The sequence below is a fragment of the Thamnophis elegans genome, chromosome 15 (assembly GCF_009769535.1).
Source record: "Thamnophis elegans isolate rThaEle1 chromosome 15, rThaEle1.pri, whole genome shotgun sequence".
Classification (NCBI taxonomy): Eukaryota; Metazoa; Chordata; class Lepidosauria; order Squamata; family Colubridae; genus Thamnophis; species Thamnophis elegans.
In genome coordinates, this window is record NC_045555.1 from 7173462 (window position 1) to 7201346 (window position 27885).

Consider the following 27885-nt stretch of genomic DNA (forward strand, 5'->3'; position numbering starts at 1 on the left):
TTAATTTAAACTTGCCTTCCTTTCTTTTTCAGGGGAAAGAAAAGCACTTTAATTGTTTAAAAAAACAACACCGAAAACACGTTATCCGTACAAAAAGTGGCAGGAGTTTCTCGATTTTCACGTCTTCCAAGAACTTTCTTGATCTGTGTTATCTTTTTGGCCAATTGTGCCGAAAACCCCTGTGTGAGGATGATAGAAAGGTAAGAAGAGATCTCAACTGATTAGCAATAGCAATAGCACTTAGACTTATATACTGCTTCATAGTACTTTTACAGTCCTCTCTAAGCGGTTTACAGAGTCAGCCTCTTGTCCCCCAACAATCTGGGTCCTTATTTGACCCACCTCGGAAGGATGGAAGGCTGAGTCAACCTTGAGCCGGTCAGGATCGAACTGCTGGCAGTGGACAGAGTTAGCCTGCAATACTGCATTCTAACCATGGCGCCACCACAGCATCTGTCTATCCATCCATCCATCTCTCTCTCTATTGCAATAGCACTTAGACTTATATACCGCTTCACAGTGCTTTACAGCAGTCTCTAAGTGGTCGGTGGCCTCTTGCCCCCGACAATCTGGGTCCTCATTTAACCCACCTCGGAAGGATGGAAGGATGGGTCAACCTTGAGCCTGGTGAGATTCGAACTGCAGCTAGCAGTTAGCTGAAGTAGCCTGCCGTACTGCACTCTAACCACTACGCCACCTCGGCTCTTAGGTTTAAAGGAGGAACAATTTGAGAATCAGGAATTGCCCAACATTTCCAATTTCACCACAGGGGTGGCAAGGGGTGGCAATAGTGGCATGAGATATTATGGACCCTTATCTGCAAGGTACAGTTAGTCAAAATTACAATGGCACTGAAAAATGCAACGACCGTTTTTCATATTTACAACGGTTGCAGAATTCCCCCATGTCACATGATCAAAATTCAGATGCTTGTCAACTGGCATGTATTTATGACGGTTGCAGGGTCCCAGGGTCGTATGATCAAATGAAAGTCAATGGGGAAACCAGTTTCATTTAAGAACCGTGTTGCTAACTCAACTGCAATGATCCACTTAATAACTGTGGCAAGAAAGGTTGTAAGGTAAAGTAAATGTTCCCCTTGCACATATGTGCTAGTCTTGTTCCCGACTCTAGGGGGTGGTGCTCATCTCCGTTTCAAAGCCGAAGAGCCAGCGCTCTCTGAAGACGTCTCCGTGGTCATGTGGCCGGCATGACTCAACACCGAAGGCGCATGAAACGCTGTTCCCTTCCCACCAAAAGTGGCTCCTATTTTTCTACTTGCATTTTTTTACGTGCTTTCGAACAGCTAGGTTGGCAGAAGCTGGGACAAGTCACAGGAACTCACTAGGGATTCAAACTGCGAACCTTTCTGATCGACAAACTCAGCGTCTTAGCCACTGATCCACCGCACTCTAAGAACGGTTGTAAAATGGGGCAAATCTCACTTAACAAATGTCTCACTTAGCAGCAGAAATTTTGGGCTCTATGGTGACTGTACATTGAGGACTATCTGTAGTTCCAATATTCCAGCTGTTTTAGATAGATAGGTAGATAGATAAGATAGTATCTATGTTATAACTACCTACCTGTTGGATTTTCCAGCTGTGAAAGACATGCTTTTTGTTCCTGCTGGCTGTTGTGATTTGCTGGCTCCTGAAAATTTCTGGAGGTTGGTTTTTTTTTTGGGGGGGGGGAGGAGGGCAGGGAATGGGGGGAGAAAAGAGAACAGGGGGAAAAAAAGGACGAATGGTCTGGTTGAAACTTTTGGCAATTCTATTTCTCCTTCCATAACAACAATTATTAGAAACCCATCTCCTGCTTACAATACATTGTCTGGCCAAGCACACACATACACACCACCCTCAGAACCACCCATTACAACACCCCTTTAGGTTTCCCCACATCTGAAAGAGCCACAAGAGAACACAATGCACAACACACAGCAAGCCTGATTGTTGTGATCCATAGGCTGGGCTGAGAAGGGCTCTGAAAAGCTGCCCAGAGTCATTGGATACCACATGGATGGCAAATAAAATCCATCCATTCATTCATTCTTTGTGCCAACTTTCTCCTCTGAAGCACCAAATGAGTCGAGGAAACGAGCCAGTTGGGTCTAGAGGTTAAGGCACCAGGCCAAACACCAGGAGGTGATGAGTTCTAGTCCTGCCTTAAGCATGAAAACCAGCATGGATGATCTTGGGCCGTTCCCTTTCTTTCACCCCCATCCACCTCACAGGGATGTTGTTGTGGGGAAAACCGGAGGAGGCAGGAAGATTAATGTACATTCGCTGCCCTGGGTTATTTATAAAAATAATAAAAGGTGGAACAATAAAAAGTTAAGGTAATGATGATTTAATAGGTGACCAGCTGCTGTGAAGGCTGTAAACCGAGATGATGGAATGAGTCGGCAGGGCTACTGCCACTTTAAGAAGCTGTCTATATAAGGGAGGCCCTGTGAGGGCATCTCTCTCTCTCCCCCTCCATAGTATTATAGTTGAAGATTGATTGATTGCCTGATCTTGCCGTGTGTGTGTGTGTAGATAGATAGATAGATAGATAGAGAGAGAGAGAGAGGGAGAGGGAGAGGGAGAGAGGGGGAGAGAGAGAGAGAGAACCACTTTTCAGGTCTGCAGCCATCTTTCCTTTTGGATCTTTGGCCTGCCAACACTTTCTATCATTCTACTATGCGTTTTCTGTTGTGGGAAAATGGGAGGGGGGGATTATACGGCGTTAGGTGATAAGTGGCCATAACAACATTCTTTCTAGAAAGCCAAGGTCATTCTTTGTCTCTGCACCTCTGCACCTGAGCGGAATTGGCTGGGTGGAACTGCCAGTGTGGCAGTGGGAGATCGGATCATATGATGGACCTGTGGGTGTGGGGGCAAGATCTTGAACTTTCAACTGGGTGGGGAAAAAATGGGAAGCTTTCAGATTTGGGTTTTCCCGGATGTGCCAACATGTCTCTCTTAATAAATTGGAACTTTGAGGAATCCTTTGCCTTGGACTCTGATTTACTTTTGGATGCTATTTGGAATGCTGACACCACTGTTTTGAAAGACAAAACCTCTGCGTACTATACTTTGCTCCTGGATTGTCTCAAACTAGCAGTCACCCTCTGCACACTCTGACAATAAATACATACCTTGTTACCAGCGGCCTGGATGGCAGGATTAAATTGCCGTGGTGGCTTGGATTTGCTGCTCCCTGAAAGGAAAGGAAAAACCGAAAGGGACACTTTTAGGAAGGAATGTTGGTGCAAAAGGTATCAAGTCCAAAAAGTAACAGAAGACAAGAAAAAACACCAGAGCTGCTTGATGGTTCAGCAACAGAGGGCACACCCAGCCATTGGGCGGTAGCTGAAGAAGCAGAGGAAGGGCGGCTTTCTTACCGGCAAAGACTCGGAAATCGGATTTGCTGTAGTCGAAGGGCGTGAAGCAGCTGGCGGCAGGGTCTGCTTCGGGCTGGGGAGCTTCAGGTTTGGCCTTTTTCCTCTTGAGAGTCTCCGTCGCAGGATTCTGGTCTTCTGCCTCCCGCTTTGGAGTGGCGTGTTCTTGCTGGAAACACAACCAAAGAAAGAGAAAAGATCGCTGCATGGTTTCTCAAGGAGGCAGGACAAATTCTCCTCCCCCACTGTCAAAGCAGAAGCCGGAACTTGACTTCGGCTATTTCGACTGTAACATAGGAGATCCATGCTGGGGAAGAGTCTTCCCAGAAAGGATCAACAAGTTTCGGATCCTTTCCACACTCTAGGCCAACCTTTCGGACCTCAGGGACCACTAAATTCATAATTTTAAATCCCGCGGACCACTAATACGGTTTGCCTAATGACCGGCTGGGTGGTCATGTGATTGGGTGGGCGTGACCAACTTGATGTCACTCACATCAAGGGGTGCCTTGCCGTCCTCTACTCACCCCTCCCCTCCCAGCCCCTTCTCACCTGCCCCCCCCCCCGGCTCCTCGGGGCCCCAACAGGAAGGAGTTGCTGGAGCTAAGCAGCCACCAGGAGAAAGAGTTGGCAAAAGGGCTCAGTTCAAATTGGATCTGACCGAGAAGGAGGCTCAGCAGAAGCACCTCACTGAGGACTAGCAGCACAGGCTTTTCAAGCAGAGGGAAGACCTGTGGGAGTGCAAGGCCAGGTACCGGCGCCTGGAGGCTCAGTGGGCTGAGATGGTCAGCCAGTTCCAAGCCATGATGCAGCCCCACTGGAACGAGGCCCTCCAGCTCTTCTCCACCAACGGCTCTTCCCTCCAGCCTTCGCCCAAAGCCCCCCAACCAGGAGGCTGAAGCAGACCCCTAGTTGGAATTTCTGCCCCCCTCTGATCTGCACAAAAAGACCCCGAAGGGGGAGACTCTCTGCAGCAACACAAGCGTTCATTGCACGTATCCATCCCAGGGGCCGTACTTTGAGGACCCCCAATTTAGTGCAATATAAAAAATGCAGAAAATTTTTCTGCAGACCACCAAAATTTTCTCACGGACCACCGGTTGGTGACTGCTACTCTAGATCTCCCCAGCGTTGACACTCACCGCAGCTAACTGGCGAACAGAGACGGTCTCTGTGTCTTTGATCCTGGGCTCCTTCTCTGCAGCCTTCGGGGATGCCTGGGGATCGGAGGCTGTGAAGGAAGGAGGAAAGGAAGGAAGGAAGGAAGGAAGGAAGGGACAGAGATTTAAGCCGGCCAAACAAATCTGAAATTGCTCTCCATGTTGAGGGAAGGGAGAACTTTCCTCTTGAACGGACAGGGAGCTTTGCTGGATCGCCGCTCAGGATCATTTCACTCAGCTTTGGTGGGAATGGATCACTAACATAAAGCCTCCCCCCATCATCATCATCCCCCCCCCCAACATAGGAAGCAACTGCCTACTGCTTATTTCTCTGCCGCATTTACTCTTCAAGTAGGATGAGCATCCCACTTACCTATTCTAGATCCAGGAATTAGGTCACACAAGTAGCTGGCTGGAGCGCATATGCACACAGCTCAACTTGTACGAGCGGCGGGCCAGTGGGCGCTCGCACGCATGTGCACCGGCTTGCCACTCGTGCAAGTCGAGCTGCGTGCGCTCCGATCTGCCGCTCACCTAGCCCAGTTCCCCTCTCTCCCCAAAACAGCTGACAAGAGAGCAGGAGAGTGGCTCCGTTGACTGAGGAGGAAACTAGGGATGGGCAAAGTCAGGCTGGGCAGAGCAGGGGAGAAGTAGAACAAGGGTGAGAGAGTTCAGATAAAGACCAAGGCCCGCCCCCTCTTCATCCTAGGGCATGCAGGGCAGAACGGAGAAGAGAGCAATGTGGGTTGCATGGCTTACAAGGAAGGAATGGGCCCCATTCCCTTCATAAGGCACACCTGGGGATGGAGTTTAAAGGAGAGGCAAACGGGAGGGGCGGTTGTTGGGAACAAATCTGAGTTCCTGTCATCCTCCCAACTGGTTTGATTTACTGACATGCTACTTCTTATCTTGCTTGACCTGCCAGATTAATCACTTTATCTTGCCTTGTTGGATTCATAGTTGGAAATTTTCTGCTTACAATGTTTCGACTGGCGTATTTTCAGCCAAAGGCTGTTACAGGTTTGTGGGAGAGCTTTTCGCCAGGCCAGAGAGTTGAAAGGGACATTAGGGGCACAGCTGGTGTTAATAAAGGGACTCATACGGGTTCTCTGGCTGAGTTGCCTTTGTGCCACGCCCCAGGTTATCACACTCCCCATCCCAGCTGGGCTGCTAAGCCACAAAGCTGGGGACCACTGTTCTAGATTGCCACCCCTATGAGGTAGCAATAGCAATAGCAGTAGACTTATATACCGCTTCATAGGCCTTTCAGGCCTCTCTAAGCGGTTTACAGAGAGTCAGCATATTGCCCCCAACAATCTGGGTCCTCATTTTACCCACCTCGGAAGGATGGAAGGCTGAGTCAACCCTGAGCCGGTGAGATTTGAACCGCTGACCTGCTGATCTAGCAGTAGCCTGCAGTGCTGCATTTAACCACTGCGCCACCTTGGCTCAAGGTAGGTAGGACTTCTATCCTCCCCCTTAGGGGGATCCTGCATCAGAAGAAGGACCAACGATGCTTTGGGCTCACATTTTTACGAACCGTCACCCACCAAGCCACTCATCCTCACCTGCCGGAAGTTTCTGCTTTACAGGGACTTTTTTTGCTGCCGCCTGGAGCTGGGCCTGGCTGAGGAGCTTCCACCGGTTACTGATCTGAAAGACAAGATGCTGCCTTTGAGAAGCCATCTCCCATGTAGAAACTCAGCACCAAATTGTTGGAAATGTGACCATGAATTAGGCATGTACTACCACATGTGGTATATGGGCAGAAAATCCAAAAGTGGCTGATAGAGATAACCGAAGAGGAAACAGAATTCACACCGGAACTATTTCTTTTGGGAATTATAAATAATAAATATAACAAGGGGGTGGGATTTACTTAACAATGCATATTATTACGTCAGCAAAAATGGGCTTTGCCCCAAACTGGAAAAACAGGGAAACGCCACAAGAAGGGAAAATAATTAGGAAAATTCTGACTTGCGCTGAAATGGACAAATTGACATGGGAATTGAAGAATAAAGACGAGTCAGAATATTATAAGATCTGGGATAAATTTTATCGACGGTTGGAACAAAAAAGGAAAGACTCAAAATAGGTAATGGCTAAGATTCATTGAACAGAGACCAGAATTATGTATGAAACTATAATAGTGAAAATGTATAAGATCAACCCAAAGCAACATGGTTGGAAATAGGATATTTCTATGTTGTAAATACGGAAGAGATCAAATGTTAAAAAGCAGGGTGGTTACAATATATAACTTTATATTTCTCCAGGACGGTTACACTGTGGCCAATGTTTTAATTTGTATTCAGTAAAAAACTTTAAAAAAAAAAAAGAGAGAGAAGCCATCTTCCGCCGGCCAGATCAGCCCTGGCTTTCTCTTGGGGCAGAGAAGGGACAGGATGCCACTGTGAGAGCCGGGGAGCCTCCCGTTGCAACGAACTGGCCATCGGTTTACGAAAATGTTCTTACCTCGTAGATTTTTGAGGACGGGTCCGACTTGGCAGCCTGAGAGATGTGAACGGGGTTGAGCTCCGCTGGCAAATACTAAGCAAAGTAAAAACAACAACAACAGGGACACCTTAGTTATGGCAAGAGTGTGTGGACACACCTACGGGCTGGGCAGTGGTGGGTTCCAGATCCCATCGCCACCGGTATGCTGCGACGGGGTTTGGCACCCATCACATGCATGCATGCGCACCCACCGCCTTGCGATGCTCCAGCTGCTCGGTGGAGCATTGCGCAGGTGCCGTACATTGTGTGTGCAAATGGCCCGGTTGGGTCAAATACAGGTAAGGAACGCGGGCGGGTGGGCCCTCCAAAGCACCATTCCGGTACAGTGCCTGCTGCTCCCATACTGGTGCGTACCAGCCGGAACACACCACTGGGGCTGGGATATTGGTTAAGGCAGCGGTTCCCAATCTTTTTGGCACCAGGGACCGGTTCCATGGAAAAAGGTTTTTCCATAGACTGGAGGGAGATGTGGTTTCGTCTGCTGCCTGCATCCCACGGATGGGGCTTCACTTGATGGCGAGGTCTGGTTTCTGGCAGGCTGCGGCCCGGTGCCAGCTGGGGACCCTTGAATTAAGGTATGGATTTGCGTCTTCTTTAAATGCCAAATAGTAAGAACCTGGGGGGGAGGGGGGGAGATGTGATTTTTTTACCATTCGAAATGGGTTCTCGAAGGACTCCATGATATGCTGAGCTTTCTGTTGGGCCACGGTTAAGTTCTTTCCGTTTTCGTTCTCTTCGGGCTCCTGTGGGACCAACAGGAGAAGTTATCATCAGCCCTAATGTGCTTTATGAGCCACGGTGGCGCAGTGGTTAGAGGGCAATACTGCAGGCGACTTCTGCTGACTGCCTGCAATTTGGCAGTTAAAATCTCACCAGGCGCAGGGTTGACTCAACCTTCTGAGGTGGGTAAAATGAATCCTCCCTCCCTCCCAATGGTTAGAATGCAGCATTGCAGGCTGACTCTGCCCACTGCCAGCAGTTCAATCTTGACTGACTGCCTCAAGGTTGATTCAGCCTTCCATCCTTCCGAGGTGGGTAAAATGAATCCTCCCTCCCTCCCAATGGTTGGAATGCAGTATTGCCGGCTGACTCTGCCCACTGCCAGCAGTTCAATCTTGACCGACTGCCTTCCGTCCTTCCGAGGTGGGTAAAATGAGGACTCAGATTGCTGGGGGCAAGAGGCTGACTCTATAAAACTCTTAGAGAGGTCTTGGAAGCACTCTGAAGTGATATATAAGTCTAACTGCTATTGCAATAGATGGATGAATAGATAGATAGGGATAGATGATTGATAGATACACTCACGCACACACACAGACGCTGTTGTGCTGCAATCATTAGAATGCAGTATTGCAGACTAACTCTGCCCACTGCCAGCAGTTTGAATCTCACCAGGCTCAAAGTTGACTCAGCCTTCCATTCTTTCGAGGTCAATAAAATGAGGACCCAGGTTGTTGGGGGCAAAAGGCTGACTATGTCAACCGCTTAGAGAGGGCTGTAAAAGCCCTATGAAGCGGTATATAAGTCTTAAGTGCTAGTGCTATCTTCCTTCCTTCCGTCCCTCCCTCCCATCAATTCCAGTGGTTAGAATGCAGTAGTGCAGGCTAGTTCTGCCCACTGCCAGCAGTTCGATCCTGACTGGCTCAAGGTTGACTCAGCCTTCCATCCTTCCGAGGAGGGTCAAATGAGGACCGGAGATTTTTGGGGGGCAAATAGGCTGACTCTGTCAACCGCTTAGAGAGGGCTGTAAAGCACTGTAAAGCGGTATATAAGTCTTAAGGGCTACTGCTAATCCTGATGATTCCATCCAGCCCCTTCCCTCTCCTCTCCCCGCAGGGAAATCCTTCTCAGCTTGCCCCAAACTCACGTTAAAAACACTGATGCTAGCTCTTAACCGGAGACACAGCGGGGGTGGGCCCGTCTGCTCTGACCAAGACTCCACTTCTGAAAAGAGGCTTGCGTGCTCCAGAGGCAGTCCAGGCCCTTCACGAAAGGGAGGGAAAGAAGAAAAGAAATTAGGCAATAATAATAATAATAATTTACTTTTAAAAAAAAATTTTTTTTTTAAAAAACCAATCTCTCGTTCTCCTTGGACACTCTCCAAGATTCTCCACTCCAGTATAATTGCCACACTTTTGATCAGAATTTTGGGGGAGATGATACACCAATGACGGCGATTCTTTTTGTAAAGGCTTGCCAAAATTGTGGAATGAGCCCCACCGACCTGTGCATGCAAGTGTGACCCCTCCCTGCACACATGCACGCACAATTCCCCCCCCCTTACCCATGCACGTGCACCCTCCCCAGGCTCCGGAGGCTTTCCTGAAGCCTGGGGAAGACGGAAATGGCCTTCCCTGGCCCTCTGGAAGGCCGAAAATCAGCTGGCTGGCAAATATGACTCCGCGTGTCACCTGTGGCACATGTCCCATGGGTTCGCCATCAGGGTGATATACAATTGGCTAATTTCGGTTGGGGGGGGGGGGGAGACCGAGAAAGGTGAGGCAGAAGAAGAAAATAGGAGGCTCACTCCATCATTTGGCTTTCTGCCTTGCCCACCAGAGGCTTTGCATCAGGGGTGGCTTCCTGCCAGTTCTAACCTCCTCTATAGAAGAGGTTCCACAAATCTATGGTGCCGTTTAGAACCGGTTCCAGCTCCCTCCCTCCCTCCCCTTGCCCGTCCGCACATCATCAAGATGAAGAGCGAGAGGAGGAATTCTGTGAGTTGAAGTCCACAAGTCTTAAAGCTGTCAACTTTGAACCCCCTTGGTTGTTTTTTTTTCTAAAGTGTTAGGGATGCGAGGGTCTTGTAACTTGACAGCTTTAAGACTTGCGTGCTTCAAATGCCAGAGTTCCTGAGCCAACATTTTGGTTGCTAAGCAAGAGTGTTGTTAAGTGAGTTTCACCACATTTTACAAGTTGGCCACGCCCACTCGGTCACAGGGCTGGCCAGCCACTCCTACAAAGCAGGGCACCCCTACAGAAATTTGAAACCCACCACTGATTTGCATCCAAGCATGATCATGATCTGACCCATTTCATGGGCTAAAGATGCTTCCTCCTCCCCCTTTCCAGAACTTACCGTGATCCATATGGTTGAGTTTCTCGTCCTGGGCACTGTGGGAGCTGTCGTGAGGCCCAAACAAATAGTTCTCCGGCTTCTGACAAAACCAAAAGACAGAATAATAGAGAGTTGGAAGGGACCTCGGGGTCTTCTAGTCCAACCCTCTCCCCCTTCACAAGCTAGAGACCCTAAATGGCTACCCAGTTTCTTCTTAAAGGCTTCCAATGATGGAGCACCGACAACCGAGGGTAAGTCATTCCATTGGTTTATTGTTCTGTCAGGAAATTTCTCCTTAGTTCTAGGTTGCTCATCTCCATTTTTACAAACAGAGTAGAATAACAAAGTTGGTTCCTATTTTTCTCCTTTCCTTTTTTACGTGCTTTCGAACTGCGAGGTTGGCGAAGCTGGAACAAGTAACGGGAGCTCACTCCGTTACGCGGCGCTAGGGATTAGAACCGCCGGACTGCCGACCTTTCTGACCGAGAAGCTCAGCATCTTATCCCCTGAGCCACCCCAGTTCCAAGATCCAAGATTACATACCTCTAAATTCCGAAAAGGCTCTTTCCTTCTCACGCCAACCGCACATTCTGACTACGAGGGGACAAAGTAAATGAATAAACAAATAAATAAATTAATAAGGAAACTGACCTGGAAAGGAATTCAAAGAAAAAAAATACTGCCTGTATGAACGCTCTCTTCCTCCCTCCTTCCCAGGAGAACGTCCATAAACATTGTTCAGAGAAAGTCTGCAGGAAAAGAGTCATCTAGATCAATAATCCCCAGCGTTTTGGGGCTCCAGGGACCAGTTCCGCAGAGAGAGGTTTTCCCGCAGACCGGAAGGGGGCGTGGTTTCGCCCGCTGCCTGCATCCCGCGGATGGGGCTTCGCTTGTTTGCGTGGCCCGGTTCGTGGCACGTGGCTGCCCACGGACCGGAGTTTGGAGACCCCTGATCTAGATAGATTTTAAACGCAGGGTTTCCAAACATTTTTCTTTCTTTCTTTGGCCAGCCGCTGTTCTGAGCGAGGCTTCCCAAGAGTCTGTAGAAAATTCCTTGTCCTGACAAAAAATGCTTTTATTCATTTCCTGTGAATTCTGCTCCTTCACATCCAGCAAAGTATTTCAAGGGAGGATTTACAGTCACAGACCTCATCTGGCTTGGAGAGCTGCCAGGCTGAGATCTGCAGAACTTGGCTAGGAGTCTTGGAGAGTCACCAACCAATGAAGCGAACTAATTGTCTCCTGCAAACTCCACTCCCCTTTCGCTCCTCTTTTAGTTCCCCTGGGAGGGGCCATTCATCGTCCACCTGTGGCCTTACTCCCAAGTCGATCCCTATTCTTTAGTGATTCCTTTCATCTGGCAGCTCTGTGCATCCGCACACTGGGAACTGGCTCCAGCTGTTCTTCTGCCTCACTGGTGTCTGACTCTGAAGGCAGCTGATAACTGGCATATGGCTCTGGCCCCCTCTCTGCCTCTGACACAGAACCCTCGAGCCTTCCCCAGACTCCAGGACTGGCCCATCTTCCTCCCCAACCTCCCCACTGTCCAAATCTGTTGCCATCTCCGCTGGAGGGCCACAACAGCCACTCTGCTCCATTACTTCAATGAAAGAGGCCATTGGTCACACTACCTCTTACCTTTAACAGTGGCATCTCTCGAGCCTGGCCTATTAGGAGATGCATTTCGTTCAGCTGCTGGCGGACCAGAGGTGGAACTGGGTTACAGCAGGCAATGATTCCCTGGGGTTCTCTAAAGGTGCGGACAAGCAGGGAGAGCAGGTTTTGGTGAAGGAATCTTTTGTTTTAACTTACAAAGGGAACAATATCAGCCTTGAACCACCCCATCTTACTCAAGATACCTGCTTGTAGAATCAAGAGACTTACTTGGGCAGCTCCTCGGCTATTTTTAACAACATGTGATTGGGAAGGATGTACCTGCAGAAGAAGTCAAGACAATTCAGATTCAGAGAAACAGAGTGCGAAGGGACCCTGTAGGTCATCCAGTCCAACCCCATCTAGTCCAACAATAAATAAAGAGTTAGTTGCTTGTCTCGGGGACCTGTTGAGGTCTTTGTCAGCGTCCACATTTGATCAACTGTGGCTAGAGCAGGCCTCTTTTAAGCTGGTCCTGATAAAATGCAGGTAGTCCTCGACTTACGACCACAGTTGAGCCCCAAAGTATCTGTTGTTCCGCAAAAGATTTGTTAAATGTGAGTTTTGCCCTGTTTTGCAAACTTTCTTGCCACAGTTGTGAAGCGAACCCCTGCAGTTAGTAACCCAATTGTTAAGTGAATCTGGTTTCGCCTTTGACTTCACTTGTGAGAAGGTCGCAAAAGGGGGACACAGCAATGGTCATAAATATGAACTGGCTGCCAAGCGTCGCAATTTTGATCACGTGACTGTAATGGTTGTAACTGAGAGAAAGTCATGACACATTTTCAGTGCATTTGTGTGGAAAAACCAGAGTTGGTTTAATGTCAACTGTCCAACTAGCGCACCCAAAACAAGTAAACACACTCTACTCGGGAGCTTCGAATTCCAAAAAGTAAAACTTTATTGGGTACGCCATTTTGGTACTGAAGAATCAAAACCAGCTCTCGTTTTCCAACACAAAGGCTTACCTAAAACAATAGCTTCCCTTTCTCCACACCCTTGGGTGATCACGTTGTCCAATTATGAGACGTCCTTTTGTTATGGGAACAGTCCGCCTCTTTCTCAAGCACCTGCAGTTGTGACCTTGATGGTTTCCAGGCTCTCACAATCCACGCACATATACTCAACACTCCCTCCCCCAGTTCATTGACAAGTTGAATAGTGAGGTTTGAAAGAAGCAAAGCGGTTCAAGGTACTGACATACCGTTGTAACTTTGGTCACTAAACGAACTGTTGTAAGTCGAGGACTACCTGTATTTGCTCTGCTGGGGGAGTGAGGGGTCCCCAACTCCTCATGGATCTCACCAAGAATCTTTCTCTAATGTAACTATAAAGTCGAAGCAAAACTGCTGGTTTGGTAGAACTCAAGAGAGGCACCCAGCGGCCATTTTCCTCACCCTGTGCTCTCATCCTCTTGGCGCGCCATCTTGTCCCTCCAGGCGAAGAGCAGCCGGAAAGCTGTGAGTTGCTGGGTGTTCAGGTGCTTTTTTTGCTTGCGATAAAGTTCCAGGTACGAATCGTCCGTGAAGATGGGCTTGGTGTATTTCTAATTGTGAAGAGATCCAACACATTTAGTCTGGGAAACATCCAGGGTTTTCCGTTCTAGAGAGAGGGCTACCGAATCACAATCCAGCCATTCCTCTTGAAGACAAAACCAGAGAACGTCCTCTACATCCGCACCCCAATATTTATTTTAAATTCCCATTTCTAGCTGGCACATTTGTTTCACTTAAGGTGAATGGATGTCTGTGTATCAAAACCCTAGATGATAGATAGATAGATAGATAGATAGATAGATAGATAGATAGATAGATAGATAGATAGATAGATAGAGACAGACAGACAGACAGACAGACAGACAAGAGTTGGAAGGGATCTTGTAGCTCATCTAGTCCAAGGCCCGCCCAAGCAGGACTTCTGACAAATGAGAGCCCAGTCTCTTCGTGAAAGCCTCAAGTGATGAAGCTCCCACAACCTCCGAAGGCAACTTCTGTTCCATGGGTTGATTGCTCTCACTGTCAGAAAACTTCTCCTTATTTCCAGGTTGAATCTCTCCTTGGTCAGTTTCCATCCATTGTTCCTTGTCCTGCCTTCAGGTGCCTTGGAAAATAGCTTGACCCACCTCCTCTCTGTGGCAGCCCCTCAAATATTGGAAGACTGCTATCCTGTTTCCCCTGGTCCTTCTCTTCACTAGACTAGCCAGGCCCAGTTCTTGTAACTGTTAGATAGCTAAATAAGATAGATAAGATAGATAGATAGATAGATAGATAGATAGATAGATAGATAGATAGATAGATAGATAGATAGATAGATGATAGATAGATAGATATAATTAGATAGTGTATGGGTGTCTGTGTACCAAACTCTCTCTCTCTCTCTCATCATTAGAGGAATATATTTTCCTGTAATGCAGGGGTGTCAAACTCGGTTTCATTGAGGGCCACATCAGGGTGGTGTTTGACCTCAGAGGGCTGGGGAGGCGTAGCCAGCTCAATGTCACTTGTGTCGGGGGCATCCGTGGTGGCCTAAGCTAAAACAGACTCCCAAGCTCTGTTTTTGGCTGCAACAGCCTTCTTCAACCCTCTGCCAGCAAAAACGGAGCTATGGCCCTCCCGAGCTCCGTTTTCACTGGCCGAGGCACGGCGGGCTGGTGCTTCGCTGTTTCCAGGGTGACTCCGGGGGCCAGATCTAAGCACCTCGTGGGCCGGATCCAGCCCGCGGGCCTTGAATTTAACACCCCTGCTGTAATGCAACAGCTTCTCTTCTCTGCTTGTGCCAAAGGATAGTTCTGCGTTCACCTTTAAGCAGATGTCCCGGCTTCGCTGCCAAACCACTTGGAGTTGAGTGGGCTGCTCGTTGGCTGCTTCCCAGAGCGCCTCTCTCACTCTGTCGTAGATATAAAGCAAGTAGTGGGTGTCCTCGCGGGCGTAGAGAGCCATTTCTTCCGGCAGCGGACTAGAAAACAAGGCCAGAGAAAAACAGGGTTTGCCCCAAGGATCGTACGTGGATTCTCAAAATATTCCTACTCCCTGCCTCATGTCACATTTTTTTTTTCCGGTCAAAAGTTTTTTAAATTTTTTATGATACATATAATATAATCCAAAGTACACCAGTACATCTTAACAAGCATTTTTCGAGTATTCAATAGTATATCAATTCCTTTTACCATTAAGCCTCTTCAATTTTTATTTGCTCTTCTGCTTTCCATATACCGTATTATAGTCTATTTCATCTTCAGCTCTCCTCCTCTTCTCCTCCCTACCTTCCTTCTTCTCTCTGCCCTCTCTCCCTTCTCTACTTCCCCTTGCTCTCTCCTTCTCCTCTCTTTCCACACCTTCCCTCTCTCCTACTCTTTCCCTCTCTTCTATTTTCTTCTCCTGTCTCCTTTCCCTCTCTTTATCACCCCTCCATTCTCTATTTTACATGGTGTATTTCCGCCTTTTAGCAAACTCCATTTAGTATCAATGGAATTAATAATTGTATTCTCGAAGAAAAAAGAGAAAAAATATTTTCCCTATTGCCCCTATTGCTAGTTTTTCTTTTAGAGGTATACCTTTGCACAAATTCCATTTGTGTCCCCCCCCCCCCCCCGCGGTAACAATCTGTTTTTTGGATGTAGTGCAAGACAAATTCAAATTTCCCGCTATCCTCATAATGCTGTTACATACTTTTACATCATTAAGCGCCTCTATTTTATCTCATCTTATGATTTTAACTATATATTATTAGGCATATTTCCACCTTTCATCTCCATGTTTCCCCCTCCTCTAACAACTTTCCCAACTAATGTTTTTCTTGTTTGTAACCTGGCATAATCATTTCACCTTCTATTATTAATACATATCCGCCAACCTACTATCTTTATCCACCTTAATTAGTTTACCTTTGATTCTTTTTTGCTTGCAATCCTTTCTAAACCATGCACACATATTACATTTCAGTATTAGAGTTAATTCAAGTTCACAATAGCATATGCTTTACAAACATCGTCACAATTGAGCCCATCCGTATTGGCCAAGCTGTGCTCCAAGCAAAGACAGCGAAGTGAAATTCTGTCCCATTTTACCACCCTTCCTGCCACAAGGGAATCCCTACAGCTCTTAAGACAGGAACACGTGGAATGGAGAAGATGGATTGACTACATTCAAAATAAATATCGGACTAAGACATTCCAATTAGCTTATGAATGAACAAGGAATGTTACAATTTATTTAAAGTTAGCTTAATAAAAGGGGAGTTAAAGTATAAAAGGGAGGGAGGATGCTATAGTTAGCTAGCTTATGTTAGTGTATGATTGTTAAATGTTTATACCCTGTATTTTGCTCTGGGAGGTTGGGGGGAGGGAGGGTTGGAGGGGGAGGCAGGGTTGGGGTGGAGGGAGGGTAGGGGAAGGGGAAATATTTGTAAAATTTATTAAAACTCTTTAATAAAAAAAAAGACAGGAACACAGTTGTTAAGTGAATCAGACCCTCCCTCCCCCCCTTGACTTTGCTTGTCAGGGGGGTTGCAAAAGGGGGCCACCTGATCCCGCTCCCGGGACTCTGCAAGCGTCCTAAATGCGAATCAGTTACCAAACGTCTGAATTTGGATCCCGTGACCACGGGGAGGCTACAAGGAGTATGAAAAAACAGTCGTAAGCCGCTTTTCTCAGCGCCGTTGTCACTTTGAACGGTCACTAAATGAACTCTTGCAAGTCAAGGACTACCTATATAGGTACGGGAAATAGAGACCCAAATGGGTGCAGTCAAGAGTCCCAGGTGAATTTCGATGAGAGCATCTTTGCTTTCTCCTTCCTTGGCGGAGGGATGTCGTAAGATATTTTTAAGGAAGGAACCTTCAATCAGAACAGAGCTGGAAGGGACCTTGGAGGTCTTCTAGTCCAACCCCCTGCTCAAGCAGAAGACCCTATACCAGTATTGGTGAGCCTTTTCGGCACCAAGTGCTGAAATGGGGGAGCGTGCGCATGCGTGGGAGGGCCCGGAACTGGAAGAGCAGTTTCCCAGCATGCACGCATGCGCCGGGAAGCTCAGCTTCTGGTTTCCGGCGTGCGCATGTGCAGCAGTCACCTGGTCTTCTGGTTTTTGGCATGCATGAGTGTGCAAAGACCAGCTGGCCAGCACGCATGTGTGCGCCGGAAGAGCAATGAGCAATGGCTAGCATGCCCGGAGAGATGGCTCTGTGTGCTACTTCTGGCACAGGTGCCATAGGCTTGCCATTATGGCCTTATACCATCTCAGACAGGTGGCTGTCCAATCTTTTCTTAAAAACCTCCAGTGAGAACAGTGAGAACTGTTCTCAACGTCTGTTCCACTGTTCTCACTGTCAGAAAATTTCTCCTTAATTCCAGGTTGCTTCTCTCCTTGTTTAATTCCCATCCATTGTCGCCTTGTCCTGCCTACAGGGGCTTTGGAAAATAAATTGACTTTCTCTTCTTTGTGGCAGCCGCTCAAATACTGGAATACTGCTATCATGTCACCCCTAGTCCTTCTTTTCTTTAGACTGGCCAAATCCAAATCCTGCAGCCGTTCTTCGTATGTTTTAGCCTCCAGGCCTTTGAGCATCTTCATTGCTCTTCTCTGCACTTTTCCCCCAAAGTCTCAGCCATCTTTCTTTCTAAGCTAAAAAGGGCAAAGTGACCAAATGAATTAAGAGTGGACCCTGCATCGGAAAGGCTCTTCCAACAACCCCAGGGACAGATCTTACCGGATCCTCCAGTCCGCCAGTTGATACTGCTTCTTGCCATCCACGTCACAATAGAGCTTCAGCAGATGATGCAGAGAGTGGCGTCCGAGGTTGAGCAGCCGAGCCGCCTGGTGAGTGTCGAAGATATTCACCAGATAGAGGCCAAAGTCCCTCTGAAGCCACTCCACATCCGAATCAGCACCGTGAAGGACCTGCAGAACCCCCGTCAAGAGAACATAATGTTGAAAGGACACCTCTTGGCTTCCTATTGGGCTATTGCCTGCTCCAGATTCTGGCAAAGGCTGTTCTGACCGAGGCTTCCTGAGAGCATGAAGCAAACTCCTGGTCCCGACAAAAAACCCTTTTATTAATTCATTGTCAATTCTGCTCATTCAGATCCAGCAAAGTCTTTCAAGGGAGGATTTACGGTCACAGACCTTATCTGGCTTGGAGAGCTGCCAGGCCGATCTCTGCAGAACCTGGCAAGGAGTCTCGGAGAGTCAGGAACCAATGACGCGAACCAATGGTCTTCTGCAAACTCCCCTCCCCTTTTGTTCCTCTTTTATTCCCTTTAGGAGAGCCATTCATCGTCCACCTGTGGCCTTACTCCCAAGTCGACCCCTGTTCTTTAACTGTTCCCTTCGTCTGGGCACTCTGTGCATGCACACACTGGGAACAGGCTCCAGCTGTTCTTCTGTCTCACTGATGTCTGACTCCAAAGGCAGCTGATAACTGGCATCCGGCTCTGACCCCCTCTCTGCCTCTGACACAGAGCCTTCCCGAGACTACAGGACTGGCCCAGGTTCCTCCCCAACCTCCTCACTGTGTGAATCTGCTGCCAGCTCTGCTGGCAGGCCACAGCAAAGGCTTTTACAACCCTCTCTAAGTGCTTTACAGAGTCAGCCTGTTGCCCCCAACAATCTGGGTCCTCATTTTACCCACCTCGGAAGGATGGAAGGCTGAGTCAACCTTGAGGCAATGAGACTCTGATTGCTGTGCTCTTTCAAGGTATCCTCTGAAGCTGCGTCTAGTGCCAAGTTTGTGGTCCTTCCTCCCTCTCCTTTTTTCCTTCCTTCCTTCCTTCCTTCCTTCCTTCCTTCCTTCCTTCCTTCCTTCCTTTTGCTTTCTTTCTTTCTCCCCTTTCTCCTATCCCTCCCCGTCTCTTTCTTTCTTTCCTTCCTTCCTTTCTTTCTTAGCACCCTCCCACCCCCCCCATTTTTGGCCTAGCAGGCCTCAGGGAAGACTCCTGGGAGCAAAAACGGACTCCAAATGTAAAGAAAAAGTTTTTAAAAAGTGAAAAAAAAAAGTTCCTACCATCGCACAACACAGCTGATCGTCGGAACTTTTTTTTTTACTTTGTTAAGCATGTTTTTACTACCGGTTCAGACAAACCGGCCTGAACTGGCAGCATTTCACCTGAAACAGGTTCAGACGAACCGGCCTGAACCGGTAGCATTTCACCTGAAACCTGTTCTCGGTTCCCAGCTCAGTATCTCCTTAGTTGGCTAGATGTACTTCTCATAAGGTTCAGCTGGGCTTCCATTCCCCCTCTTCTTCCTTACAGTCCAATCCCCCGCCCCCCCATTGCTAAGGTCAGTCTGTCAGCTCATGAAGCTTGGACAGGAGAGATGCAGCCATGACAGCAACCTTCAACTTATTTCAGTTCCTTTCACCTCTGCCCCGATGAAAAGTCAACATCCAGATGTTTGCACAGAGGAAAGGGGTGCTGATGTTCCAGGGGGCCATGAGTTCCCCATCTCTGCAACCCTGACTTTTGGGAAAACTCTGTGGGCTCAGTGGCAGCCCCTCCCATGAAGCCAGAAAGGCTTAATTAACTCCAGAAGGACTACTAGATGGAAAGGGAACCTGCCTGCATCAAATCTGCCTCCTTCTCATCCTTAACTGCCTCCTTTTTTCACCTTGACAATTGCAGGGTCAGTGAAAGTTTCGTTCAAGATGTACAAGTCACTGCGTAGTTCTAACGGGTCAATGATGAAGTCCTCTGTTCGGGTAGAAATTTGCATCAGGCAAGTCAGCCCCAAGAAACTCCGATAGGAATGGTGCTACGGGAGAGCGGGAGAGCAACAAAAATAGGTAATGACAAAGTAGGTAATAAGATAATATACTATCAAGAGTAAAACTTTGGCACTGAATGGGTTACTGTATTTTTCAGAGTACAAGACGCTCCAAAGTATAAGATGCACTTAGCTTTTGGGGAGGAAAATAAAGGGGAAAAAATCTGCCTCTGCCTCCCAGCAATTTGCCTCCTTGCAGCAAATAGTCAGCTTCAGTTACAGCACAGCCTGATTAGCACAAGCAACTGATTGTCAGTTGGATCGGCCTCTCAATTGCCATAGCCTATTGCCGCCTCCATGCGCCACATTTTCCGCCCATTCCAGGCGGTGGGGATCAAAATGGGTGGAAAACAGGGCGTGTGGAGGCCGAAAACGGGGTGTGCAGAGGAAAAAATGGGATGCGGAGACCAAAAATTGGGCCTGTGGAGGCGGCAATAGGCAATCCCTGCAGTCTGAAACAGCTGATGGTCGGGAGGCTGATCCAACTGACAATCAGCTGCTTGTGCTAATCAGGCTGTGCTGAAGCTGAAACAGGCTGTTTGTTGCAAGGTGGCAAATTGCTGGGAGGAAGAGGCCAAAGGGTGGGGGATGATGGGTGGGCGGGGCCTCATTTGGTATATAAGACGCATCCAAATTTTCACCCTCTTTTGGGGGGGGGAGAGAGCGTTTTATACTCCTAAAAATATGGTAACTAGGGAAACGAAACTTCTACAGTTCCACTGAAGCTTGTAAGAGCCTGGAAACCTTTCAAGGATGTCTTAGCAGGTGTGAAGAAAGAGGCAGATAGTTCCCATAACAAACTTGTGTACTTGATCTATGTGGAAGCCTGGGGGGTTTGGCTGGCGAAAATCATTGTTTAATACGATGAATTGGGGGCCTGAGAATCTCAGAGTTAGTTTTACCTCACCATTACCATGCCATGCATTCAAGAAACACTAAGCTTCCCAGAAACGAAATGGTCCTGGAGTTTTATTGAGATGCTCAAGCTGGGATGTTGTCACATACATATCCTGCTTTTTAGACTTCACACTTTTCCCAAAGCAGGGATCTTCCCCGCAAAGGGAAAAATAATCAATGACAAATGGAGAATTTTGAAAACACTTCTCCAGTTTAAAGCCCTGCCAGCATTTCTCAATTTCTGAGAATCCGAATCACAGCCCCTTGCTTCCCCCCCCCCAAAAAAAAGCATAAAAGAAAAAGAAGTTACACTAAAAAGGCTCACCTCCAAATCCAAAGCGAACTCTTTGCAGCCCACCAGCTTCTCGTTCAGGTCCACCAACTCCTCCAAGGTGGAAATGAAGTGGCAGGGAGTCTCTGCCAATGGTCTAAACATCTGGAGAAAGGAAGGAGGGAAGGAAGGAAGGAAGGAAGGAAGGAAGGAAGGAAGGAAGAAAAGCATTGTAATTTCAGCTGCAGAGCTCAGAAGGAGCTGAAGGAAGGTGGAGGACTTGGCTCAGCGCTCACCTGGACCTGAGGCTTTTCGAGAAATTCTGCTGGCACTGAAAAATGTTCCAGTTCATACCGATAAGGGTGAACAAACCTGCAAGAATCCGGAAGGACAGTACAATCAGAAACTAAAATTGTGATCCTTAACTAAGAAACCAGCAAATGGTAGCACCAGGAGTAAATAGAACACAACCGAGGCGATAGGTTGATCCTCAAACTTTCTATTAGGATGTCTTGGGACTAAAATGTATTTACTTGAGGTATATACGTAGCTGCCCAGAATCAGTTATGGGAGATGGGTGGCTATATGATTTAAAGAAATTCCCAGAATTCCAAGGACGATGCTGCTTTGAATTTGCTGTAGGTTTTGTGGGAGATCACGAGGAGAAACACTTGGTGCAGATTTAGTCCCAGCTGCCCGTTGAGGTGGATTTTAACGGTTTTAATCATTTTTTTAAAAGCTGCTCAAAGTCTGAATTAATTTAATAAATTAAAATTAATGGTGTCCGTAACACGTTTAGCAATAGCACTTAAGACTTATATACAGCTTCACAGTGCTTTACAGCCCGCTCTAAGGGTTTTACAGAATCAGCATCTTATTCCCAACAATATGGGTCATTTTACCGACCCTGGAAGGATGGAAGGATGCAACCTTGAGCAAATAAGGATCGAACTTCGGATTGTGGACAGAGTTAGCCTGCTATCTTACATTCTAACCTCTGAACCACCATGATTCCTAGACAGCAATAGCACTTAGACTTATATACCGCTTCACAGTGCTTCACAGCCCTCTCTAAGCGGTTTACGGAGTCAGCCTCTTTCCCTCAACAATTTGGGTCTTCATTTTACGGACCCCTGAAGGATGGAAAGCTGAGTCAACCTTGAGCTGGTCAGGATCGAACTGCCGGCAGTCTGCAAGTCAGCGAAATTAGCCTGCAATGCTGCCTTCTAACCACATCTCTAACCAATGAAATACAATTAAACTTCCTGTCCTTACATGTCCTGCTCTGTCTGTTGGGTTCTCTGCTGGTGGAGGAAATCAGCCAGGGCTGCGGGGACATCCAGATCTTCCGGACGCTCCTTCCGCTCTTGCCGGCTTTTCAGGAGTGCTGGAGAGAGGGAAACCAAGCGGTAAGGCCCAGCCACCTTGGTGCTCTCAGGATGGCCAATGATCCCCAGCCTGTTGCCTTTGGAAGGAACAGCCAGCCCAGTGGTGAAATCTAATTTTTTTTCCTACCGGTTCTGTGGGCGTGGCTCTGTAGTCATGTGACTGGCGGTTCCAAAGACAGAAACTCACGTTAACATTGTCCTGGAGCAGGGGGTTGGACTAGATGACCTCCAGGTTCCTTCTAGCCCTGGATTGCTGTGCTCTTTCAAGGTATCCTCTGAAGCTACGTCAAGTGCCAGGTTTGTGGTGCTTCCTCCCTCCCTTTCTTTTTCTTTCTGCCTTCCCTCCCTTTTTTCTTCCCCCCCTCTTTCTTTCTTCCTTTCTCCCTTCCCTTCCTTTTTTTCCTCCCTCCCTCCCTCCCTTCCTTTCTTTTTCTTTCTCCCTTCCCTCCCTTTTTTCTTCCCTCCCTCTTTCTTCCTTTCTCCCATCCCTTCCTTTTTTTTCCTCCCTCCCTCCCTCCCTCCCTTCCTTTCTTTGCACCCCCAACCCCCCGTTTTTGGCCTAGCAGGTCTCAAGGAAGCCTCCTGGAAACAAAAACGGACCCCAAATGCTAAAAAATAAAATAAAATAAAAGTTCCTACCATCGCACAGCACAGCTGATCGTCGGAACCTTTTTTTTAACTTCGTTAAACATGTTTTTACTACCGGTTTGGGTGAACTGGCGCGAACCGGTAGCATTTCTCCCCTGAGCCGGACACAGTGTAGATCTGTTTGTCTAACCCTGCAGTTTCCCCCTCCCCTCGCACCTTGGGGCAAGGGCCTCAGAGCGTTGGGCTTGACGAAGAGTTTGGCCACAAACGGGGTGTTGGAATTGTCCACCTTCTCGCGGAACTTGAGCTGAGGACGGACAATGTTCTTCGCGTGGAGAAGGCGAAACGTCTCCAGATTCGACCTCGTGCTGGTGTCCCGGTTTTGCTGGGAAACGGGAAATTGGAGGCCAAGATGAGACTTTCATCCAGCGGCGGGTTTCACATTGTTACCACCGATTCGCCGCGCCCGCCCGTTTGACGCACATCCTCCCGGCCTTCCATGCATGCACTTTGCTCGCGCATGAGCCTTCCACACATGTGACCGGCCTCAAAAACGTGCCTAAATAGGATGGCGAACCGGTCTGAACCAGCTGAATGCTACCTCTGCTTTCATCCAGTTAGATGCTCTTGGGAAAGTCCCAGCTGATAAAAGCCTAAAATTTCCTCCCCTAGCTCAGGTTTGAAAATATATAACTTTTGAATCACAGAGCCAATTCATATGCCACACTTCATCTAACTCTATTTTTTTTTTAAAAAATCCTGCCTGGTCAAATTGTCAGCTTGGACCCCTGCAGAACTTAAAACTTTCATCTTCCCCAAACTAGCTGGAGGTGAACTGTAACCTACAGAGGTTACCTAGAGAGAACCATTTTAGGGAAAGTCGGCCTAGAATAGGGGTGTCAAACTCGATTCCATCGAGGGCCACATTAGGGTTGTGTTTGACCTTAGGGGGGTGGAGTGGACGTGGCCAGGGTGGTCATGGCCAACTCTACATCACTCCTGCCGAGGGCACTTGCGGAGGTCCGAGTGCTCTGGCAACGAAATGGGCTCCCGAGCTCCGTTTTCGGCTGGGATGGCCTCCTGCAATCCTCTGCCAGGAAAAACGGAGTTTGGGAAGGCCGTAAGTGTGGGCTAGTCCTCCGCTGTTTCCAGGACAGCCTCACAGACCAGATCTAAGCACCCCATGGGTCAGATCCGGCCCCCAGGCTGTGGGTTTGACACCCCTGGCCTAGAAGTAAACCCTGCACCTTAATACCCCAAGCAAAAATGAGTCTCACCTTGCGATTCCAGCTAGAGATGATTGTCTTGGGAGGCTGCAGGCCTGTGGGAAGGACCGGCTCCTGGTTCTTTTTTAGTCCGGCAGCTTCGTCCAATAACATGCCCTGAAATGTCAGAGAAGGAAGTTGTGGGGGTTGCCGGGCGGATCACGATAAGGAAAAGGGAGAGAGAGCCATCAAGTAATCCCTTGGGAGCCTTCGCGGAAGGGTGCTGCTACGCTCACCACACGTTCTAAGATGACATCGTTGGCGTCAACCAGCAGGTCGAATTTGTCCTCCAGCTCTGTCACCTTGTTGTGGTCTTGAAGGTGACTCCGGCACCCGTGGTACTGCATCACTTTACTCATGCTAAGGAGAGAGAAAGAGAAAGCGAGAGAGGCAGAGAGAGCGTGAAAGAGAGAGACAAAGAAAGAGGGAGACAGAGAGAGCATGAAAGGGAGATACAGAGAAAGAAAGAGACAGAGAGACAGGCAGAGAGACAGAGACAGGCAGAGATAGAGAGAGAGAAAGAGAGAGCATGAAAGGGAGATACAAAGAAAGAGAGAGAAAGAGAGAAACAGGCAGAGAGGGGGGCGGGAAATGGGAGAGAATGAGACTTTAGAAGGCCGTTAATCACCTGTTAGCAGGAAAGGATGCTCTGTGCAGGAAGACAAATGCTTCCGGACCCACGCAGGGCAATTTATGTTCCTCTCTGGGTGTCATGGCGTCATTTAATCTGGGCAATAGACCAAATGACTTGCAGACAGAGCTCCCTTTCTGCCTCTCCTTGGCGTTTGACGCTGGAATCTATTTGTAGAGACTCACCACTGCAGCAGCCTTCCCCCTTGCATTTCGCAGTAGGCCTGGAACCCCGAGAAGCTGCGGTAGAAATCGTACTCATCTCCGGGCTGAGGGAGGCCAGATGAAGCCTTGGTAGCCGAGACCACCGTGCCAAGGGCATGCTGGAGAAGAATGGGATGATTGCAAGAGTTATGCATGGAACATTTTTCCAGCCTGCCTTTTTTTAATCATCATAATCGTTTGGCCTTTTATGGTGTGTGTGCACGCCTTCTCCCATCAAAGCAGATACAATACAATACAATAGCAGAGTTGGAAGGGACCTTAGAGGTCTTCTAGTCCAACCCCCTGCCTAGGCAGGAAACCCTATACCATTTCAGACAAATGGCTATCCAACATATTCTTAAAGACTTCCAGTGTTGGGGCATTCACAACTTCTGGAGGCAACTTCTGTTCCACTGATTAATTGTTCTAACTGTCAGGAAATTTCTGCTCAGTTCTAAGTCGCTTCTCTCCTTGATTAGTTTCCACCCATTGCTTTTTGTTCTACCCTCAGGTGCCCTGGAGAATAGCTTGACTCCCTCTTCTTTAGGGCAACCCCTGAGATATTGGAAGACTGCTATCTTGTCTCCCCTAGTCCTTCTTTTCATTCAACTAGACATACCCAGTTCCTGCAACCGTTCTTCATATGTTTTAGCCTCCAGTCCCCTAATCCTCTTTGTTGCTCTTCTCTGCACTCTTTCTAGAGTCTCCACATCTTTTCTACATCGTGGCAACCAAAACTGAATGCCGTATTCCAAGTTTGGCCTTACCAAGGCATTATAAAGTGATATCACCACTTCACATGGTCTTGATTCTATCCCTTATAAATCCAATAAACCAAACCAAACCAAACCTCTATTTATGCAGCCTTGGACTGTGTTGGCTTTTTTGGCAGCTGCTGCACATGGCTGGCTCATATTTAAATGGTTGTCCACTAGGACTCCAAGATCCCTCTCACAGTTACTACTATTGAGCAAGGTACCACCTATACTGTACCTGTGCATTTCGTTTTTGTTGCCTAAATGTAGAACCTTACTCTTTTCACCGTTGAATTTCATTTTATTAGATAGTGCCCAATGTTCAAGTTTGTCAAGATCCTTCTGTATCTTAAGCCTGTCTTCTGGAGTGTTGGCTATTCCTGCCAGGTTGGTGTCATCTGCAAATTTGATGAGTTCCCCATTTATTCTCTCATCCAAATCATTGATGAAGATGTTGAAGAGTACTGGGCCTGACACAGAGCCTTGGGGTACTCCACTGCATACTCCCCTCCATGTAGATGCAGTTCCATCCAAATCCATCCCCACCGGAAGGAAAGAAACTAGAGGCAGTTTGGGACTCACAGCAGTTCATTTATGACCGAAGTTACGACGGCACTGAAAAATGTGACTTCTGACTGTTTTTCACACTTACAACCCCTATGGGCACAAGATCAACATTCAGACCCTTGGCAATTGACTCATAATTGTGACGGTCGCAGTGTTCCAGGGGTCACGCAATCCCCGTGACCTCCGGAAGAAGCAACAGTCAATGGGGGGAGCAAAGTCATTTTTTTGGGGGGGGGGGACCAGATTCACAACAACTGTGTTACTAACTTAACAACTGTGGTTGCTTCATTTAACAACCGTGTCAAGAAAGGTCGTAAAACGGGAATAAAACTCATTTAACCAATGCTAAATGTTATTTATGTTTATGAAACATTGGGAAAATGATGAAGGATTATAGAAAGAGACTAATATTGTTGAAATTGGAAGATTTGATGTATACACACATGTATTTGCATGGGTATTGTTTATGTGGTTTGAAAAAGAGTTGATCCAGTCAATGTACCGTTCATAAAATGGGTCTATTTATGTTGGAAAAAAATAAATTAAAAATTGAATGGGAAAATATCCCAGGAACTTGTGGAAAAAGCTTCTAACAATTTCTGCAGCCAGGATCAATCAGATAGACAGGTTTGTCCAAATCTCCTTATTTCCATTGCCAGAGGGTTGCAAAATAAAAAATAAAAAAGCCTAGTCTTTTTTTTTCTTTTTTACTTTGCGCGCGCTTTTAACATAATTTATTCTGGCACTTTTAAAGTTAGATTTATATTTGTATTTTACGTCAGAACGTGGCAGCAACATTGGAACTACAACTCCCGGCATGCTCAGGAAACCAAAGCGCATGCGCGCCTCCCTCCCCAATACCTTCACGAAGGAATCTGCGTCTTTAAACCCCGGCAGCACCATCGCCGCGCCGCTGTTTTCCATCGCCGGCGCCTCGGAGGAGCTTCCTAAGCCCTTGCCGCTCTCCGCCGTCGCCATGGCCCACCAAGGTCGAGGCCCACCGCGCTACCGTCACAGGCCCCCCTCGCAAGCAGCCACCATACTAGGCAGCAGAGCCACGGCGATCCCCAGCACAGGCGAAATCTCGCGTTTTCTCGCGCTCTCTCTCTTCTTCTCGCGAGATTTCGTCCCAGGGCGATCCAAAACGTTCAGACCGCACTGTCTGTGGCAGAGATCCCCAAACTTGGCAACTTTAAGACTTGTGAACTTCAACTCCCAGAATTCTAGGAATTCTGGGAGTTGAAGTTCACAAGTCTTAAAGTTGCCAAGTTTGGGGACCTCTGGTCTATGGAGATTCTCAGTCCTTCAGGTCATGGTTCTTCAGCTCTGACTGAATGGTGGGAATGAACTGAAGAAGCTTCTTGGAAGAGAAGCGAAAATCTTCAAAGAAAAACCAGGAAGTCCAATTGCTTCTTGGAAAAACAAAAGCACCTTTGGGGTTGGAGCAGAGTTTTGGGAAAGCCAGGTTTTACACAGCCTTGTTTCAGTGGGTTGTATTTCCCTCGCCCTCTTTAATAGCGTTGTTAGAAGCATCCCTTTACCGATAGAGAAAGGCAACTGATTTCTCCTTTTCTCGTTCTATAATTCTGTAAGTATAGGATATAGAATAACTTTATTGTCACTTTAAATGTATGCTGATCGGCCTACATTAAAATGAAATTTCGTTGCGTACAAAGTTTAGGAGCCATTGCATGATGTCAGAATCAAGCTGGAAGGTTGTAGGCAGACCTGCCTACAACTCAAGAATGGACATTGAAAGTTACAAACCTAGCCGAGATGGCTAAAAT

At 47.7% G+C, this 27885-nt stretch overlaps 1 protein-coding gene across 1 annotated transcript; it reads right to left on the bottom strand.

The window, feature by feature from the left end:
• On the bottom strand, positions 1–27183 carry EXOSC10 (exosome component 10). The gene is made up of 25 exons (XM_032232005.1): positions 26960–27183; positions 24759–24895; positions 24179–24302; positions 23955–24059; positions 22894–23062; positions 21977–22088; positions 20998–21073; positions 20756–20866; positions 19378–19521; positions 17480–17670; positions 14575–14731; positions 13174–13322; positions 12008–12058; positions 11762–11873; positions 10667–10717; positions 10145–10223; positions 8933–9048; positions 7716–7808; positions 7024–7098; positions 6114–6198; positions 4528–4616; positions 3389–3554; positions 3143–3204; positions 1587–1663; positions 1–179 (listed from the first exon to the last, which is right to left on the bottom strand). Exons 1-25 carry the CDS (start codon positions 27074–27076, stop codon positions 149–151), a joined length of 2679 nt encoding a protein of 892 aa, XP_032087896.1. The 5' UTR covers positions 27077–27183; the 3' UTR covers positions 1–148.
• Positions 27184–27885: the final 702 nt, after the last annotated feature.